Here is a 17,756-nt window from a genome sequence, read left to right as displayed (position 1 = left end):
CTTCTTCATGTATTATTCTGTGAAGTTCAACCACATTTGATCATTGAATTTAAGCTATGTACATACAAGAAAAGGAATAAGATTATCTGAAGTCGTATTCGAGAGTTTGGTATAATATACTCTGGACGGAAAACAGAAAGTGGACTCCATTGCATTAACGAAGGACTGACTGGTCGTAGCTACATCGATCAAGAATTTGATATGTTAAAAAAACTGTCATTGCTTCTGTGCTACATCAAGAGTTTGATAAGAATGTCATTGCTTCTTCTTCTTCTTTTTCGATAATGAACGGCATTGCTTCGTCATGTCTTGCTCGTCGTATGTTACCCTATGGACACACATACAATGGGATATCTGAATTAACATTCTATAGTTATCTCAAGAGTCCCCATTGATGGAATCTGCAATGAGATAAATGTCATGTTATTTCTGTTAGAACAACTACTCAGGCGTGTTAGACATTGTCCTTACCCCTTTTGAACGGTGCAAAAAAGCTACAAGCTAGGGCTAACTCGGCTTGGTGCAGGCGCACGTGTGTGCACGCCCTTATCCTACCTACATTAATAACGGTTCTTTCAGGATGCTCATAGTGAGTCACGTTAGCAAAAAATTTAAAATAGTCGCTACTTGAACAATAATTATTTGCCTTCTTATCAAAATAACCCTGAATTTGGTGTCCTCTCTAATTTAATATAAGTCAAAATTGTCTTTTTATGTGTGTTGAAAAAATATAAAATAAAAACTACTTCCGTTATTTCAATTCTCACGATATGCTATTTTAGTAATTATCAAATAAAAAAATAACCCAACCCTTAGTTTAATCGTAACCTAACCTTCTTCTTCTTCTTTCTTGGCCGAAACAAAACCCCTGTTCGTGAAACACCCCACTTAAAAAAAAATGTCTCTCATCTGACAGTATTTATCTCTACATCAAATAGCCGAGATTCGAAACCCAAATTTCTAGGGATTAAATTTTTTGGAGGATTGAACTGAAATTGGAGATTCATTTCCGCGTGCAAACGAGTTTGATAACAATCTATTACAACATTGAAAAGTTTTTGGATCGAACAAGTAAGCATTTTCAATTTTAAACTTAGATTTCTGATTGGTTTATGATTACCATGTTGTTGTTGCATCTTCGTTTGGTTTCTTTTTTTCTTTTTCGGTGTTTGTGCGTTTACTGAAATTTGATGTTTGCAAACTGTTACGCTCAGTTTTCCATTCATTTGAACTTCTGCTTAGTGTTTTGGATTTCTTATATCGGTTTGTTCTACCCCTGCTGATGGAAACACGTTGTGTTTTACTTCGAAGGGAGCAACTCTCTCAGTTGTTCCGAATTTGGTTGGGAAACCAGGAACCTAAGACTCCAAAAATAACATCTGTGCTCTCAACTGTTATAGAAAGTAATGAGCATAATGCTAACCCAAGTAGGAAACAGAAGACCAATTCTAAGATTGCGGTGCCAGTTGACGGAAATACAACCAAGAATCTTTCTGAATAGTTATAAGCTTTGGAGTCTAAGATGAAGTTTCTTCAAATCCCATATCTTGAGTGAAGCTGGGATGAGCTTTGGACTAATGGGTTGGTTGGTTTACTTTTGTTTATGTGCGAGGCCACATTTTTATATGTAGTGGATGAGATGACACTCGAGGATTGCTAATAATACACTCAAGGAAACTATAAATATTTATAATATTGTTGCTTCTTTACACTGCTAATATTCAGTGTATTATAACTAGAGTCATCTTATATGAACATGTGTGGTTAATTTTTTTTTTCATATAAGAAGGGTTGAGCTAATACATTAGATTGTCATTTTTGCTTTAGCAAGGGGTATGGGTCGTTGGTTCCTTATAACTTTTTGTTTATGTGTATCAAGGGGTATGGGGTTATATTTCATTTTTATTCTAGGTTGAAATGGCCTACAGTATGTATTATTACTCCTTTATGAGTGTATGTACCTAGGGGTGGTCATCGAGTCGAGCGAGCCGAGTATTGGCATGCTCAGATTCGGCTCGTGAGTTTTCGAGTCGAGTTCGAGCCGAGCTCAAACTCAAGGTCGAGCTCCACTTTGTGCTCAAACTTGACTCGTTTTGAATTACAATAAGCTCGAGCTCGACTCGGCTCGACTCGTTTTACAAAATGAGCTCGAGTGAACTCGAGACTCGTAGCTCGTGAGCTGAATCCAAGACAAGAACTCCTTTTTTTTTTAAAAAAAAAAGAGAAAAAACACAAGACGCGCAGTTGAGAAATCATATATGAAACACCACAATTCTGCTCAAAACCCATTCATTGAAAGATATATCAATTATCGGTGACTCATAAAGTCCCCGACAACTACAACATCTGAAGTCATGCGCATATAACTTGTACATGAATAAAAAAGAGCTAATTTACAATCCAAACAAAGAATAACACCGATCACTGAAATTACACTCTGTACTTGAATCCTCCCAATGTGAGATTGACAAAAATTACAGACAAGAGTAATCACTGATACAATCAAGAAATGAGCTATGGCCCGAGTATAACAAACCCGAGTATAACAAACGAAGAGCTCCAGGCTTCACATACTCTTTCCTACATCGACAACTAGTGCTATTCAAATACATCTTCTTATGCACTGCTGCTGCACAAAACATCTCAGTTTTTGAGAGCCGCCTCTAAGTTTTGGTGCTTTGGCTATTTTTTAGGGTTTTACCTTATGGGTTAATGTGTTTATGGGCCTGGGTATTTTTTGTATCATATATGATATATAGAAAAAATAATAATAATAAAATAACGAGTAGCTCGCGAGCTACTCGACTCGAACTCGAACTTGAAACGAGCCTAAAACTAAACTCATATTTGACTCATATTTTTTCATGAGCGAGCACGAGCCGATCTCAAAACGAGCCGAGCACCGAGTCTCATGACCAGCCCTATATGTACCTATGCGTACCCCTACATACGACTATCATTGGGCACCCCAATAGCACTACCTACTAGCATGGCCTACTTGCGTGTCTATTAAGGTGCCCACATGCATTGCCCACTAATGCGGCCGATTTGTATTGCCCACTAGTGCGGCCTACTTTTAGTGCCCACTATGCTAGCCTACTTTTATTACTTAATAAGAAAATACTCTGACTATTATGGAAACTATATTTCTCAGGCAATAAGAAACCTCACTTATTGCTCACCTATTTCATTTCAACAAAGAACTACGCACATGAAGACTTGATTCCATAAAATACTCTAGATATGTAGGCAGCCATCGACATGGTTCAGTCTCTCCTCCACCACAATCAACACCCCTTATGACTTCATTAGTGTGTTTAGGTGAATCATTGCCCAAACGCTAAGAAAGTCAATACCACTGAATTTCATTTTAGTGATATCAATGACATTTATATAAATCAATTTTTTCTTAACTTCGTTTTAATTGTACTCTGAAATCTGATGGATTTGAATCCTAATGTGATGATACAAATTGACAGGAAACGTTGACACAAGAACTGGTCCGTAATCCACAGGAGCATGACACAATCAACACTATTATTTAAACAAGACATGACTTCATATATATTTTGCTCATGTCATTTCCTAACTCCCTCCATGTTATAGTGATTATCTACTATCAATTGTTTTGGTTGCCAATTCAACAAATCGTCCACATCAAATATCAACAAAGGTATGTGTGAGTGCTCCTTCCATATGACTTTTACTAAATGGCTTTTTATGACTTCTATAAAAGATTGTCAATTGTCGTTGCCCCTTTGATTACAAGGAGGGTTTTAGTATATAGGAAGGGCACGCTAGGATTCAATCAAGACTTCTAGCACTAATATAATGTCTATAATGGCTTATTCTTGAATTAGATGGGAAGTGTGGGGAGTTGGTAGTTGCATAAAGGGTGGAAGAGACTTTGTATATGGGCACACGATAATTTTTAAGTGCTCATACAGTCCAGTCACTATTGGAACTAGGTAGCTATTGATCGCACACATCTATAGTCTGATCGAATTGGTACCTAAAAAATATAAAAAATAAATAATAATCTAACATTTATAATTAAAAATCTGTCACAAACATACCACGATACTCAAATCAGTCAATTGGCTGGAAGAGTATCTCCAATGAAACCTGTTGTTTGCGGCAATAGAGCCTTAAACAAATTAGTGAAGCAATTTTTACCCTATTAGAAATCATTGGAATAGTCTCCCTAATATTGGGAGCTATCGTGGTATTTGAATCGATAGGAAGACATGTTCTGGGAAAAGCTACCATGGGCTTAGGCCAAACTCAAACATTTTTGCTAATAGATCAAATTACATGTGTTTGCGGAAGCCAAGGTCTGAAGGATATCTCCAGTGAAACCTGCTGTTTTCGGCAATAAAGCCTTGAACAATTTCCACTTAAGGTTCCGAAACACCTGAAGATCGAGAAGGTTTTTTCTTTTCATAAGAAACTGATCGAATCAAATTTCTTTGTAATTAGTTGAATATTTAGAGAAGGAAATAAAATGTTAACTCGTAAAAGCCTTTTTTGTTGGGTTTAATTTAGCTTTTCTTTTTGGGTAGGAAGAGTTTCAATCCGAAACGACTGCTTTGGTTGTTTCTAGCAGTACTAAATAGGACTCTTAAAGTATTTTTTAGCACAAATCCTGAGAAAATCAGGACCACCACTTAAGCCCTTATAACTTTGTTTAAAAACTGCAAATTTTGATGGTTAAAACCTTTCAGCCAAAGCATAACCGAAGCTAAGATAGCTTAGGTAGCTAATGATCGCACACATCTATAGTTTGATTGAATTGGTACATAAAAAATATAAAAACCAAATAATGATCTAACATTGATAATTAAAACTCAGTCACAAACATACCGCGATACTTAAATCAGTCAATTGGCTGGAAGGGTATCTCCAATGAAACCTGTTGTTTGCGGCTATAGAGCCTTGAGCAAATCAGTGAAACAGTTCTTACCCTATTAGAAATCATCGGAATAGTCTCCCTAATATTGGGAGCTATCGTGGTATTTGAATTGATGGGAAGATATGTTCTGGGAAAAGATGCCATGGGCTCAGGCCAAGCTCAAACATTTTTGCTAATAGATCAAATTACATGTGTTTGCAGAACCAAGGTCCGAAGGATATCTCCAGTGAAACCTGCTATTTTCAGCAATAAAGCCTTGAACAATTTCCACTTAAGGTTCCGAAACACCTAAAGATCGAGAAGGTTTTTTCTTTTCATAAGAAACCGATCAAATGAAATTTCTTTGTAAGTAGTCGAATATTTAGATAAATAAATAAAATGTTTACTCGTAAAAGGTTTTTTTGTTGGGTTTAATTTAGCTTTCCTTTTTGGGTAGGAAGAGTTTCAATCCGAAAAGACTGCTTTGGATGTTTCTAGTATTACTAAATATGACTCTTAAAGTATTTTTAGTACAAATCTCGAGGAAATCAGGACCACCACTTAAGCCCTTATAACTTTGCTTAAAAACTGAGTTGTTTTGTATTATAGATTGATAGGAAGACATGTTCTGGGAAAAGCTACCATGGGCTTAGGCCAAGCTCAAACATTTTCGCTAATAAATCAAATTACATGTGTTTGCGAAAGCCAAGGTTCGAAGGATATCTCCAGTGAAACCTGTTATTTTCGACAATAAAGCCTTGATCAATTTCTACTTAAGGTTCCGAAACACCTGAAGATCAAGAAGGTTTTTTCTTTTCATAAGAAACTGATCGAATCAAATTTCATATTTAGAGAAGGAAATAAAATGTTTACATGTAAAAGTCTTTTTTGTTGGGTTTAATTTAGCTTTCCTTTTTTGGTAGGAAGAGTTTCAATCTGGAAGGACTGCTCTGGTTGTTTTTAGTAGTACTAAATAGGACTTTTAAAGTTTTTTTTAGCACAAATCCCAAGGAAATCAGAACCACCACTTAAGCCCTTATAACTTTGCTTACAAACTGAGTTGTTTTGTATTATAGATTTCATACCAGGGTATATATCATACATGCATTTCAAAAATCTTACTTATTCACCATCTTCGTTACAGCTTCTATATATGAGCATATAACCTTGGCAATGTGGTGCTTTAGGACACCTTGCATTCAGATATTTGCATGATAATGCAAGGTGTTTCCTTGAGGTGCAAATTTGGCACCTCTCTTGATCGAGTGTATCAAAATAACATGATTGTTGAGTTGATTTGTCAACGTCGGTATGTTGACTAGTTTTTTGCAATAATGAAGAAGAAGTCATGGTAAAATAAAATAGTTGTGGAGATAGTTTTAGAGTGTGGGGTGAGAATGAAGCAATTTGTGAAATCTGCGTCTTTTTACTCGATAGCATGCAACATTAGTAATGGCGCATGACAATACCAATGGCACGCGTGGTTGATCCTACATTTGCACCCGACATTGGTAATGACGCGCGACAGTACCAGTGGCGTATGGTAGACCCTACATTAGCACCTGACATTGGTAATGGCGCGCGTGGTAGACCCTACATACAGATTTGCGATAGATATTTACGACCATCTAGAGTTAGTCAAAATTTGATGATACTTTCTTCAAATTTCACCCTCAAACTTGCAGGTGATACTACCACCACCTAGAGATGCTCTAAGGTAGTAATTAAAATTTCGGAGTCTTTTGATAAATGGAGCCCTGTGCTACCGCACTTGCTCAGAGCCGGTCCGCTCTGCTTGTGGGGAGCACAAACCCTTGTAGATCCAAACATTTCTTACAATATTTTAACTAACGACCCACTTTTTATACCATACCCACCCCATAATTTTGTCTATAACATGAATTATAATCTAGTTTTTTGTAGATGTGTTCAACTAACCAAGAAGATCATCTCTACAAAATTTCAACTCATTTGATAATGTTTAACTCTATCAAAAGATTATTGCAAAATCGAAAAATTTGAGTTATTAAAAAAAAATCAAAGTTGACAAAGATATTTAACTAGGTTAGATATTTTCAAATGAGATGAGTTTTTATAGAGATGTTATCTAAGGTTAGTAGATCATATCCACAAATTATTAACACTTAACTCATTTTGTAGAGGAGTGTAGTATAAACTATAGTATAAAAAGTGTGATAAACAAAACTTGCTCTTTTAACTAATTCTACTATATCATTTATTTATAAAAAAAATCATAAAAAAAATGTTATTCCTCAACTCTTTAAGCCTAAAAAAAGGGTGGATATAAATAGTGGTAATTGTTAAGTCTGCACTTAATAGTATTTGTTATTTTCATTAATAATTTGTTGAATACTATCAAATTGGGCATTTGGTCTAGTGGTATGATTCTTGCTTAGGGTGCAAGAGGTCCCGAGTTCAATTCTCGGAATGCCCCACGCTTTATGTTTTGAAGCCCCATATACTTATTTTAAAAGTTGTCATCAATGGGCCAAAAATTTATGATGGTGAAAGGTTGCAATTTCCTCAGCTACCACAACCCTCTTGCCGACTACATAATCAAAAGGTTTCACGATTCAAACTAATCTGCTAACCAAGATCCAAAAGATATGGTGAAACTCAAAGTAGCATCAGTTCTATTGATTTTTGCCTTGCTTTTCATCGTCACTCAAGCTAGTAATTCTATCAACCCACAACCTCAAATACTCAAATCTTTGAAAACAGTTCAAAACACTCAAGTTGGAAGTAGATGTTCATACACAGTACGCATAACGACAAGCTGTTCTTCCACAAGATTCACTCGGGACATGATCGGTCTTGCATTTGGTGACGCTTATGGTTATCAGGTTGGTAGTAATTTTAGACCTGAATTTGATAATCTAAGTCAAACCTATTTAAGTAACTGATTATTGATTCTTGGTTCATCATCAAGTTTGTAAGGTTTATGGAACTGGCATAATAAATTAATAACGTAACCAAATTACTGAAGAACACTAGACTGTGGGTCTCTTCTTTCTTGTTTGACGATCGTCTGGTTTGTATATTTAAATTGAATTAGTATGTGTAAACAATGCTAGAAAATCTATGTTCTCGAAAAGAAAATTAATCCCAACTGCAAAAGAAAGAAACAAAAAGTTATCCGATGATTCCGATCAATCAAACACACCGGCCTATGTTGATCAAATCACTTTTTAACCTTTTGTCCATGTTGAGCAGGTCTATGTGCCAAGACTAGATGATCCATACTCGAGGGCATTTGAGCGATGTTCCACAGATACTTACCAGATATCTGGACCATGTATGTACAACATTTGTTACCTATATCTTCTGAGGATGGGATCTGACGGTTGGAAACCAGAGTCCGTGACGATCAACGGTTATTATTCTCAGCCAGCAACATTTTATTACAACACATTTATACCTTATGGAGTGTGGTTTGGATTTGATTTTTGTAATAGTCAGTCAATGATCTCTTCAATGTAGTAGCTGAGTAGTAGGTTCGCGACAAGACCATAATTTAGTTCTTTGTTAGTTCTTTGTTAGTTCAGTACTTCAGCAGTTGAGTTGATTAAATGACCAATGTACTCTTCCTTCATGTCTTTGTAAGGTTAGATCATAGTACAAGATATTCCGATATATCACGATATTTGTCGATATCTATCCAGATTTCAGAAAAAAATATATAAATATTCCGATATGTTTGGAGATATATACGACTGTAAATATCGGCGATATTTCAACAATATTTGTGATATTTTGCGATATTTGGAGATATTTTGTATATGTAACAGTTTTATTTAATATTTATCATTATATTTCAAATAAATATAAATAATGTATCATGATATATTAAGAAATATCCACAATATTTACGATATTTATCGATATTTTGGATATATCCACGATATTTGCATATGAAATAATATCAAATATCCCCAAAGAGAGAGATATATCCACGATACATATCCATAAATCAGAAATCGATAAATAATCATATCCTGATATTTTGTACTGTGGGTTAGATAGCCAAACCAATTTATCGAAAAAAAAAAAAAAAAAAAAAAAAAAAGCCAAACCAAACCAAAGAAGAGTTCAATGCCTCTGTCTTATTCTAGAGATTTGCAATCTTTTTTTTTTTTCCGATTATTCTAAAGATTTGCAATCAACTTCCCTATCATACGATAATATACTCGGTATAACAAAAACAAGAAAAATCATATTGTTGCCTTGTTGGCAATCATTCATAACATCATGTAATCACGTATAATACACAATTGGTTTAAAACGGTTTAAACCAATTGTGTATAATGCGATTATGATGTTATTAATGATTACCAACAAGGCAACAATATGATTTTTCTTGTTTTTGTTATACCAAGTATATTATCATATGATTTTAACAGTCAATTTGGATTGACCGTTAAATTTCAAGTCAAGCAACTGAAAATTATATAAATGCTCTCATTATTTTCAAAAAACAAATGTTTAATTTTAATTAGGTGGGGACAATTATGTCATTTTCAGCCATTTGACTTAAAAGTTAACCGTCAAACCAAATTGACTGTGTGTTTGGGGGGGGGGGGGTAATACTACTTAACCCATTTATTTAAGGAGGTCTACATGTGTAATGCACTAATGCATCAAATTACTTGAATTGCATCCATATCCAAGTTTAATATAGGTAGTTTAATTGGGCACTGATGAAATTGCACGGGGAAACCCCAAAAAAAAAATATTTGGGCACTGATGTATATATATATATATATACAAGTTTGCCATTTTCTAAGAAAAAATGTTTTGTATTGGGCAGTCTCCAACCCAAGCCCAACAACCAAGTCTAACTGGTCTTGCCATATTGAAACCACCGGGTCATTTGAATGTATATTCAAACGGTATCGCCATGTCGTTTGAGTGTACACTCAAACGATTTGTGCGTGTCGTTTGAGACAAACCCCAAAAAAAAATATTTGGGCACTGATGTAATATATATATATATATATATATATATATATATATATATATATATATATACAAGTTTGCCATTTTCTAAAAAAAAATGTTTTGTATTGGGCAGTCTCCAACCCAAGCCCAACAACCAAGTCCAACTGGTCTTGCCATATTGAAACCACCGGGTCATTTGAATGTATATTCAAACGGTATCGCCATGTCGTTTGAGTGGGGTCATTTGAATGTATATTCAAACGGTATCGCCATGTCGTTTGAGTGTACACTCAAACGATTTGTGCGTGTCGTTTGAGACAAAGCTCTCGGGTTTTTAGCTAGACGATATGACGGGGTCGTTTGGGCAGTCTCTAAGACCACATGGCTGAGTCGTTTGGACTACAAAAATTGAGAAGTTCATTTTGTTTTTTGGTTACTTTCATATCCCTGATTAAACGATCAATTCCAAACACAAATTCCACTTTTCTTATATATAAACACCAAACACAAACTAAATAATAATAATAATAATAATAATTAGTAACTATAATAAGTTTAATCAAATCAAATAATTCGTATCGGATTTTTTTCCCCCCCAAAATATGGCGTGTCTATGTAACCTAGCTTCAAACACTCAACATAACTCTCAAATCATTCAAAACGATCCTTCCATGCACAATTCAAATAACTCAAAATCTTGTATTAATATACAAAACGACCTCACTAATGTACAAAGAATATTCAAAAAATAAAATAAAAATATTCAAACGACCTCACTATGTCGTTTGGGCCATATACAAAACGACCTCACTGAGTCATTTGGGGCACCTTGAAAACGACCTCACTGTGTTGTTTGGGCCATTTTCGAAACGATCTCACTGAGTCGTTTGGGGCACCTTAATTGAAAACGACCTCACTAGGTCGTTTGGGGCTTTTTCAAACAATAATTCGGTTTGGTACTTCCAAACAATCTTGCACTCACTAAAATAACACAACACAAACTCCAAATCTTCCACGTACTCCTCTTCTAATTTCAAAGTCCCTAGTGCCAAGAAGATCCATTCCACATTCAACAAGATTACAGTAATTTTGTAACTTTGTGGGGAACTAGAGGAGATGTTGACACGGAGAATGAAGTCAACCCCCATCACAATAACTTGTTCTGATCGTGGATGATCTGAAACCAACCAAAAGTTGTAATTTGTGGCTTTATATAATGTAGAAACATTTTTCGATGTTTATCAAACCACCTAAGTCTTCACAAATCATGATAACTCATTCTGCTTGTAGACGATTTAAACTAGTCCAAATCCACCTATGTGTTGAGACATATTACAAAAGTTTATTTAACCACAATTGTGAGAGATAAGAGCAAGAGAGTAAAAAAAAAAGTTGAGTTTTTTTGTTTCAAAACTCGCGAGAGAGATGATACCGATTAGAACGGTTGCAAAAAACTTGTAACCTTTATGTATTGAGGTGTGTGTTTTTGTTGGGCTTGAGTTGGAGGCTGCCCAATCGAATTCGGTGGGTGTAGAATGCAGGACCCTTAAAATGTTGGACTCCAATGCGGAAAGATAATTTTGGGCAGATTAACCTTAGGTTGCTAAAGCCCAGTTGAAGGGTCCGTTAGGACGATTTCGCTTTATATTGGGCAGCATTTCTGGCCTTCACCTATAGAAATGTGCACTCTGGATCGAAGCCTAACCTCGCAGTAGCCCAAGATTGTTTCCACACTCCACAGTAGCCCAAAACTCATTGCAGGTAATTAATAATAGTAGGTTAATAACAGGTTTAACTGTTGAATTGGATATTACAATCTTCTAAATTTTCAACTATCAAAGTATTTCCGTAAAAAGCTATGTCACACTTTAGTAACTAACTTGAGTATGCCTCTAATTATGGCTCTATACCAAATTGAGAAGATTTGATTGCGGAATAATTATCAGACGACCTATATGCCGCATATGGCACAATTGTTTATTTCCCTGGCTTCCTTTTTAGTTTGATATTTGTCTTTTAAAATCCTTAATTCTTTTACAACAAATAAGGAAAGACAAAAACATAATCCCCTATTCAAAATTAAAAAGAAAAGCAAAAGCAAAAGCCCATCCTTTCTTATTTATGGCCTTGTATGGCCAGGGTTTTTTTTTTACCATTAACAAGATGATTATTGAGTACAACTTGTTGTTAAGAGTTGAATGGCGAGCACAGTAGTGTGATGATAATGTACTCGCTATTCACACTTAGGGCTGTCAATGGATTGGTTTGGATCAGGTTTTAGAAAATTTGAACCCAAACCAATAAGAAAATTGGGAACCCAAAACCGAACCAATAAGTATATTACAAACCGAATCCGAACTGACTCGAACAGAAAACAATAAAATCAATTAAATTTTAAATTAAATTAATTAATTTTAACCACACAATTAATAAATATATACAAAATTAATCATAAATATTACTAAAATGCTATCTTATCGGTTCGGGTTCATATCGGTTCGGTGGAGAGCAAACTCAAAACCAAACCAATATCTTATCGGTTCGGTTTGGGTCGGTAGAAGGCAAACTAAATTATCAAAATCCAAACCGTTTTTTATCGGTTTGGTTCGGATCAATTATCAGATTATCGAAACCTATTGACAGCCCTATTCACAATTTTCACAGGTTATCAGGTTATCATCACACTAGCTAGCTGTTGGAAGTTTGTGACTTATTGGGCTTTGCATATAAATATAAAGAGGTTTAGATTTTATTAAAACTTTAAAATCCCACTAAAAAAATAAAGTCCATTGGGTATTCTACTACGTTAAAGGAATGTTGGTGTCTAAATTTCCATATGGGAGCCAAGTTTTTTTTTTTTGGTAAAGATATAGGAACTAAAAGTTGCCAGACGATTTAACTGAAAAGGTTCCATTTAAAAGCTGCCAAACGTAATTATATAAAGAATGCTTTAGTGCAGATATGTTAGTTGATAATCTGATATTTTCTTACTATATTTAACTTCACATTTTGCAAATAAATAATCACACACTTTGTGCAAAATTTTCACCATAACCAAACTTCTTGTCTGGAACTAGTTGAAAGTGCACCTTTTTAATTTTTTTTCATAAAAGAAGAAGAAGAAGAAAGTGTACTATTGTAACCTGCAGAGGCTTTCATGGACTTGAAGGTGTGTGTATAGACATGTATCTATATAACAACAATCATTTAGTTGAATATCTGATTTATAAGCTCATAATAACGTGTGCCTGTGTGTGTAGGAGTTCTTTATTCTATCTCTCTTGTTATGTTGTGCTCAATTTGGATGGGCCCGAATGCCAAGGAATTACTTGGATGAAACTTCGGCGCGTCATGTCAATGTTATGGATTTTGAAGCTGTTGGAGATGGCGAAACTGATGATTCACAAGTTAGCCTATAATCCCTATATCATTTATTCATCTTTTTTGTACACGGGTTAAAACCAATAATACTATTACGTGTTATATTCAATTATTTTAAACTAGTATTCAACAGGCATTTTTGAAAGCATGGGATAAAGCATGCAGATCGCTAACTCCTTCGACTTTGATAATACCGTCACTCAAATCTTTTTTATTGAGTTCAACAAATTTTGAAGGCCCCTGCGAGTCTGATAGTATTAATGTTCAGGTATTTGAGGAGTTCATCCTGCAATCTGTGTTTACATGTAGAAGGTTAAAATATTTATTTCCGCACATACATCATTATTGGTACAAGTTTTTACTTATTATAAGTTACTGGCTGTGCAGATTTTAGGACATATATTGGCGCCCTCTGAAATTTCATCGTGGGAAAGCAAACATGTAGAAACTTGGATCTTATTCGACTCAATCAAGGGGCTTACTATCAATGGGTCGGGGTCCGGCAAAATTGATGGACAAGGTTCATCTTGGTGGGAATGCAAAAGTGAAGAAGTAAATAGATCTTGTTATAATGCTGACATATCATTTGAATTAATTAATTTCCTTCGTTTCAAAAATTTAGACGTAATTGATTATCGAAAAAAAATAAAAAATTTAGACGTAATTTTTTTTTTTTTTCCCTTTCTATTTTACCTGCAGAAATGCTCTTCAGCACCCACGGTAAGTATCGTACCAACTACCAACTTATAATACATTTTCAACTCTCTATTGGAACAAAAAAACGTTGCAATGCTTAATCACTTTTGTTATTAATTTATCAGGCTGTTGGAGTCAATGGCTGTGATGACGTCCAAATCAATGGATTAAAATTTGTTAACAGCCAAGGGATGCATGTTGTCCTAAATAAATGTAATGGAGTGAAAATATCTAATGTCGAGATAAGTGCCCCTGAAGACAGTCCCAACACTGATGGTATACATTTCCAACGTTGCAAAAATGTTGAAATTACAAACTCAGTCATCGGAACAGGTAATTATATGATACGACATCTCTAGCTTTAAAATTAATATTATTATTATATTGATATTACTGAAATAGTATACTGTTTACATATATTTTTTTAATCTCATTTTTGTATTAACTTGTGCAATTATATACACAGGAGATGATTGCATCTCGATTGGAACTGCCACCTCTAACGTTAATATTAGTAAAGTTTTTTGTGGTCCGGGTCATGGGATAAGGTGTGTCATCGATTACTATTACCATCTAGTATCTGCCATATAGTTCCTTTGGAAAGTATCAGTTAACGAGTATGTTACTGTATCTCAGTGTTGGAAGCTTAGGCAAACACGACTCTGCTGCTGTTGAGCAAATTCATGTCTCTAATTGCACCTTGCGTAGTACGATGTACGGAGCGAGGATTAAAACATGGCAGGTGAGTGTGATGTACTGCATTCTTTAAGTTTACTTGTACTAGTACTTTTTTACATTTAACTCTAATTTTTCTTACAATGTGTAGGGAGGATCTGGTTTTGCTAAGAGTATCACATTTGAAGACATAATAATAGACTCGACTGATAATCCTATTGTCATTGATCAATACTATTGCAACGGCAACCATAATTGTGGGAATAATGTAAGTTCGATAATTCAATTTTGTCTTACAAGTTACAATCACAATAACAAAGATTTTTTATCTTTTTGAATCTAACGTACTTACTAATCCCATACATTGTTTTGGATGATTAAACAGACATCTGCGGTAGAAGTGAGCGATGTAAAGTTCGTTAATTTTCAGGGGACTTCAAGTAGCAAAATCGCAATTAAACTGGCTTGCAGTGAAACTGTTGCCTGCACGGATATTCATCTAAGACAAGTTCACTTAAAGACCCCTGAATCTAAGGAAGTGAAGGCTTATTGTTTAAATGTCAAAGGAACATCTACAGATGTTAACCCAGACGTGCCTTGTCTCGACAACTAGCTGGGTGCAAAATTGAAGCTCAGTCTTTTTGTTTACCAAAGGCAATAGCATTAGATAATTTAACTGATGTATACTATCCATCGCAATTTCAATCATAAGAAAAGTAAAAGTAGTTGTTTACCCTATTTCCCATGAGAAATTATTTTTTCTTTGTTCACGAGTGGGATCTCGAGAACAAGCTTAGTATATGAATTAGTCTCTGTTTGACATTCCATATAAATTCATCAATGTATGCAAATGAAATGTTCATTATAAATGTCTAAATTTACACCAAAAAGTAAGGGTTCGTTCTGAACTCTTAAGTTGGAATAATAAAGAGAGGATGGTTTTGTTTAGTGTTAATTGTAAGGGAGTAATATTCTCATTGAGGAATATTAAGCACGCATTAAGCATAAGCAGAGATCGTAACGAACTCATATCATTGACCTCCAAGGTCGATTAAGTAGCGGCTAAACTTTATGTAGGTGGTACACTTCACCGCCCGCTCGAAATACCTCAAGTCGAATAGACGACCTCAAGCGAGCAGCGAAAGTGTGATGACATCATCCCTATCCGGATGTAATCATCACGAGCCATACCGTACTTCCAATCACCGTGATATATGAACTCGCACCCACTCCCAATCATCACACAATTACTACCAAAACCAACCTAACACTCATTCTCAATCTCCACCCTACTACATGTCAAGGTGTCTCGTGGATCTACACCTCCCCTATGTCTATAAATACCATCTACATGAACTTCACGTCGGATCGATTCTTCTCTCCCCGGAATCAAAAGAAGATAATGTGGGCGGTTAAACTCATCAACAAACTCTGTCTTTACCATATTCAACCCCCATTCTCCCTCCAACCTTGTATGTAAAGGTGAACTAAACACTCCTTCACATTGGCGCCGTCTGTGGTCTCGATTACCTGAGAACCCACCTTCACAAAACCCAAAAACCTCAAGCCCACGAAGCATGGCAAGTCTCGAAGCTCAAGTTCAAAGCCTAGCAAACCAGCTAGGTTTAACGAATGAGAGCATTTCCCTGCTTAGGCAAGAAAATCTTTGCTCGTGCACAAGTAGGCGCCTGGCAAGAACCGGTTAGTAACGTCGCTGAGAATGACATCAACGAAGTGAATTAACAGATTAACGAACGGTCGCAAAGGATCGGCCGAGTCGCGATCTGAAAAGACGCTGACCCGATCGTTGAGAAAATGCTCAAGACGTACCGCGCATCCCCGTTCACTGCTGAGGTACTCAGTAAACCCTCTCCTCAAGATTTCGTCCAGCCATATTTTCCGATGTACGATGGCAGCATGTGCCCTGGTCAACATGTGGCTTGCTACATTCAAAGCATTACACTCTACAGTGCACCAGAGTTCGATCATCTTCATTGTCGTCTCTTTCCTGCCAGTTTCAAAGACGGCGCGCTCGATTGGTTCTTTTCACTCGAGTCAGACTCGATAAAGACCTTTGAGCAACTCACCGATCTGTTCACTAGTCAGTACGTCCACAATAGACGTAAAAAAGTTGATCTTGATTCACTCTTACAGCTCTCATTTGGCGAAAATGAAACCATTCGCCAATTCCAACTCTCATTTGGCGAAAATGAAACCATTCGCCAATTCCTAGGACGGTTCAAAGCCGAATTGCTATGCATGGAAAGTGGTCTCAAAGAGTCCTTTGCCACACTGGCATTCTCCAACGCCTGTCGAGTACGCAACACAGACCTCTCCAGGTCGTTGATGAAAGAGCGCCCGAACGCGTTATGCGAGCTATAATTTCGCGATAGACAAATACATTAAGTTGCAAGAAGCTCTAAAACATCACGGCCTAACAGAAGAACAGGAAGTTGCAGCGATCTCTGATGACGTTCCACCTACTAAAAAGCAGTCCAGATCGCAGGAATAGTAGCCGCGGAACCGAACCAACAACAACTGCGAGTTCGCTGTCCTCACACGATCTCCCAGTTACATATTGGACAAGATCAAGCGAGCTGCATACTACCGACCTGATGTATGACAACCAGCAGGTCGACTAAACAAGCCTTATTATGCGCATTCCACGAGCAAAATGTCACAAGATCGACACATCTTTGGGGACTAAAGCATTACCTCCGAGGACCTCATTAGGCGGGGCATATCAAACGGTACACCAACATCATCGATAGCTATCTCTGCGCCATAAACTCATCATGGCTCGCAGAGTCGAAGATTAATCTCCACCTCGCCATGATCGTCACAATGTCCAAGCTCGCTCCCGTAGCAGAGGACAACCAAGAGATCGCTCCCGCCACGAGCGTCGTCAGCATTCGTCAGATCGAGACAATGACAGAACCATTCACATGATAACGTTTCCAGATGATTCAGTAACATCATCCAAAGAGAAAAGACGGCGTGTAGGCACCCTTCAAGAAGTTTACCATTTTTCTTCCCAGGCCGCACCTGCCACACGCAGTTCCGGTCGCAGTTCAGGTGATATCACTTTTACGGAGGCCGACCTCAACAAGGTTTGCCTCCCACACAATGACGCACTAGTAGTCCACGTCAAAAT

General features: G+C 36.4%; 3 protein-coding genes and 1 non-coding gene across 4 annotated transcripts; all 4 read left to right on the top strand.

The window, feature by feature from the left end:
• The first annotated feature begins 7,274 nt into the window (after window positions 1-7,274).
• On the top strand, window positions 7,275-7,346 carry TRNAP-AGG (transfer RNA proline (anticodon AGG)). Its single transcript has one exon. It is a non-coding gene; the product is annotated as a tRNA-Pro (tRNA).
• A 49-nt stretch (window positions 7,347-7,395) lies between these two features.
• Window positions 7,396-8,504, top strand: LOC147507696 (embryo-specific protein ATS3B-like). Its single transcript, XM_086599073.1, has 2 exons — window positions 7,396-7,755; window positions 8,126-8,504. The coding sequence occupies exons 1-2, from the start codon at window positions 7,519-7,521 to the stop codon at window positions 8,390-8,392; spliced, it is 504 nt and encodes a 167-aa protein (XP_086455199.1). The 5' UTR covers window positions 7,396-7,518; the 3' UTR covers window positions 8,393-8,504.
• A 4,503-nt stretch (window positions 8,505-13,007) lies between these two features.
• Window positions 13,008-14,563, top strand: LOC147507695 (polygalacturonase ADPG1-like). The gene is made up of 7 exons (XM_086596392.1): window positions 13,008-13,019; window positions 13,111-13,257; window positions 13,365-13,499; window positions 13,619-13,783; window positions 13,931-13,951; window positions 14,053-14,260; window positions 14,394-14,563. Exons 1-7 carry the CDS (start codon window positions 13,008-13,010, stop codon window positions 14,516-14,518), a joined length of 813 nt encoding a protein of 270 aa, XP_086452518.1. The 3' UTR covers window positions 14,519-14,563.
• Window positions 14,564-14,573: 10 nt separating this feature from the next.
• Window positions 14,574-15,313, top strand: LOC147507694 (putative polygalacturonase At3g15720). The gene is made up of 3 exons (XM_086599072.1): window positions 14,574-14,669; window positions 14,754-14,870; window positions 14,988-15,313. The coding sequence occupies exons 1-3, from the start codon at window positions 14,640-14,642 to the stop codon at window positions 15,213-15,215; spliced, it is 375 nt and encodes a 124-aa protein (XP_086455198.1). The 5' UTR covers window positions 14,574-14,639; the 3' UTR covers window positions 15,216-15,313.
• Window positions 15,314-17,756: the final 2,443 nt, after the last annotated feature.

The sequence above is a fragment of the Coptis chinensis genome, chromosome 3 (assembly GCF_015680905.1).
Source record: "Coptis chinensis isolate HL-2020 chromosome 3, ASM1568090v1, whole genome shotgun sequence".
In the NCBI taxonomy this organism is placed as follows: domain Eukaryota; kingdom Viridiplantae; phylum Streptophyta; class Magnoliopsida; order Ranunculales; family Ranunculaceae; genus Coptis; species Coptis chinensis.
Note: the sequence above shows the minus strand (reverse complement) of the source record. Positions and strands in the feature narration are given on the sequence as shown.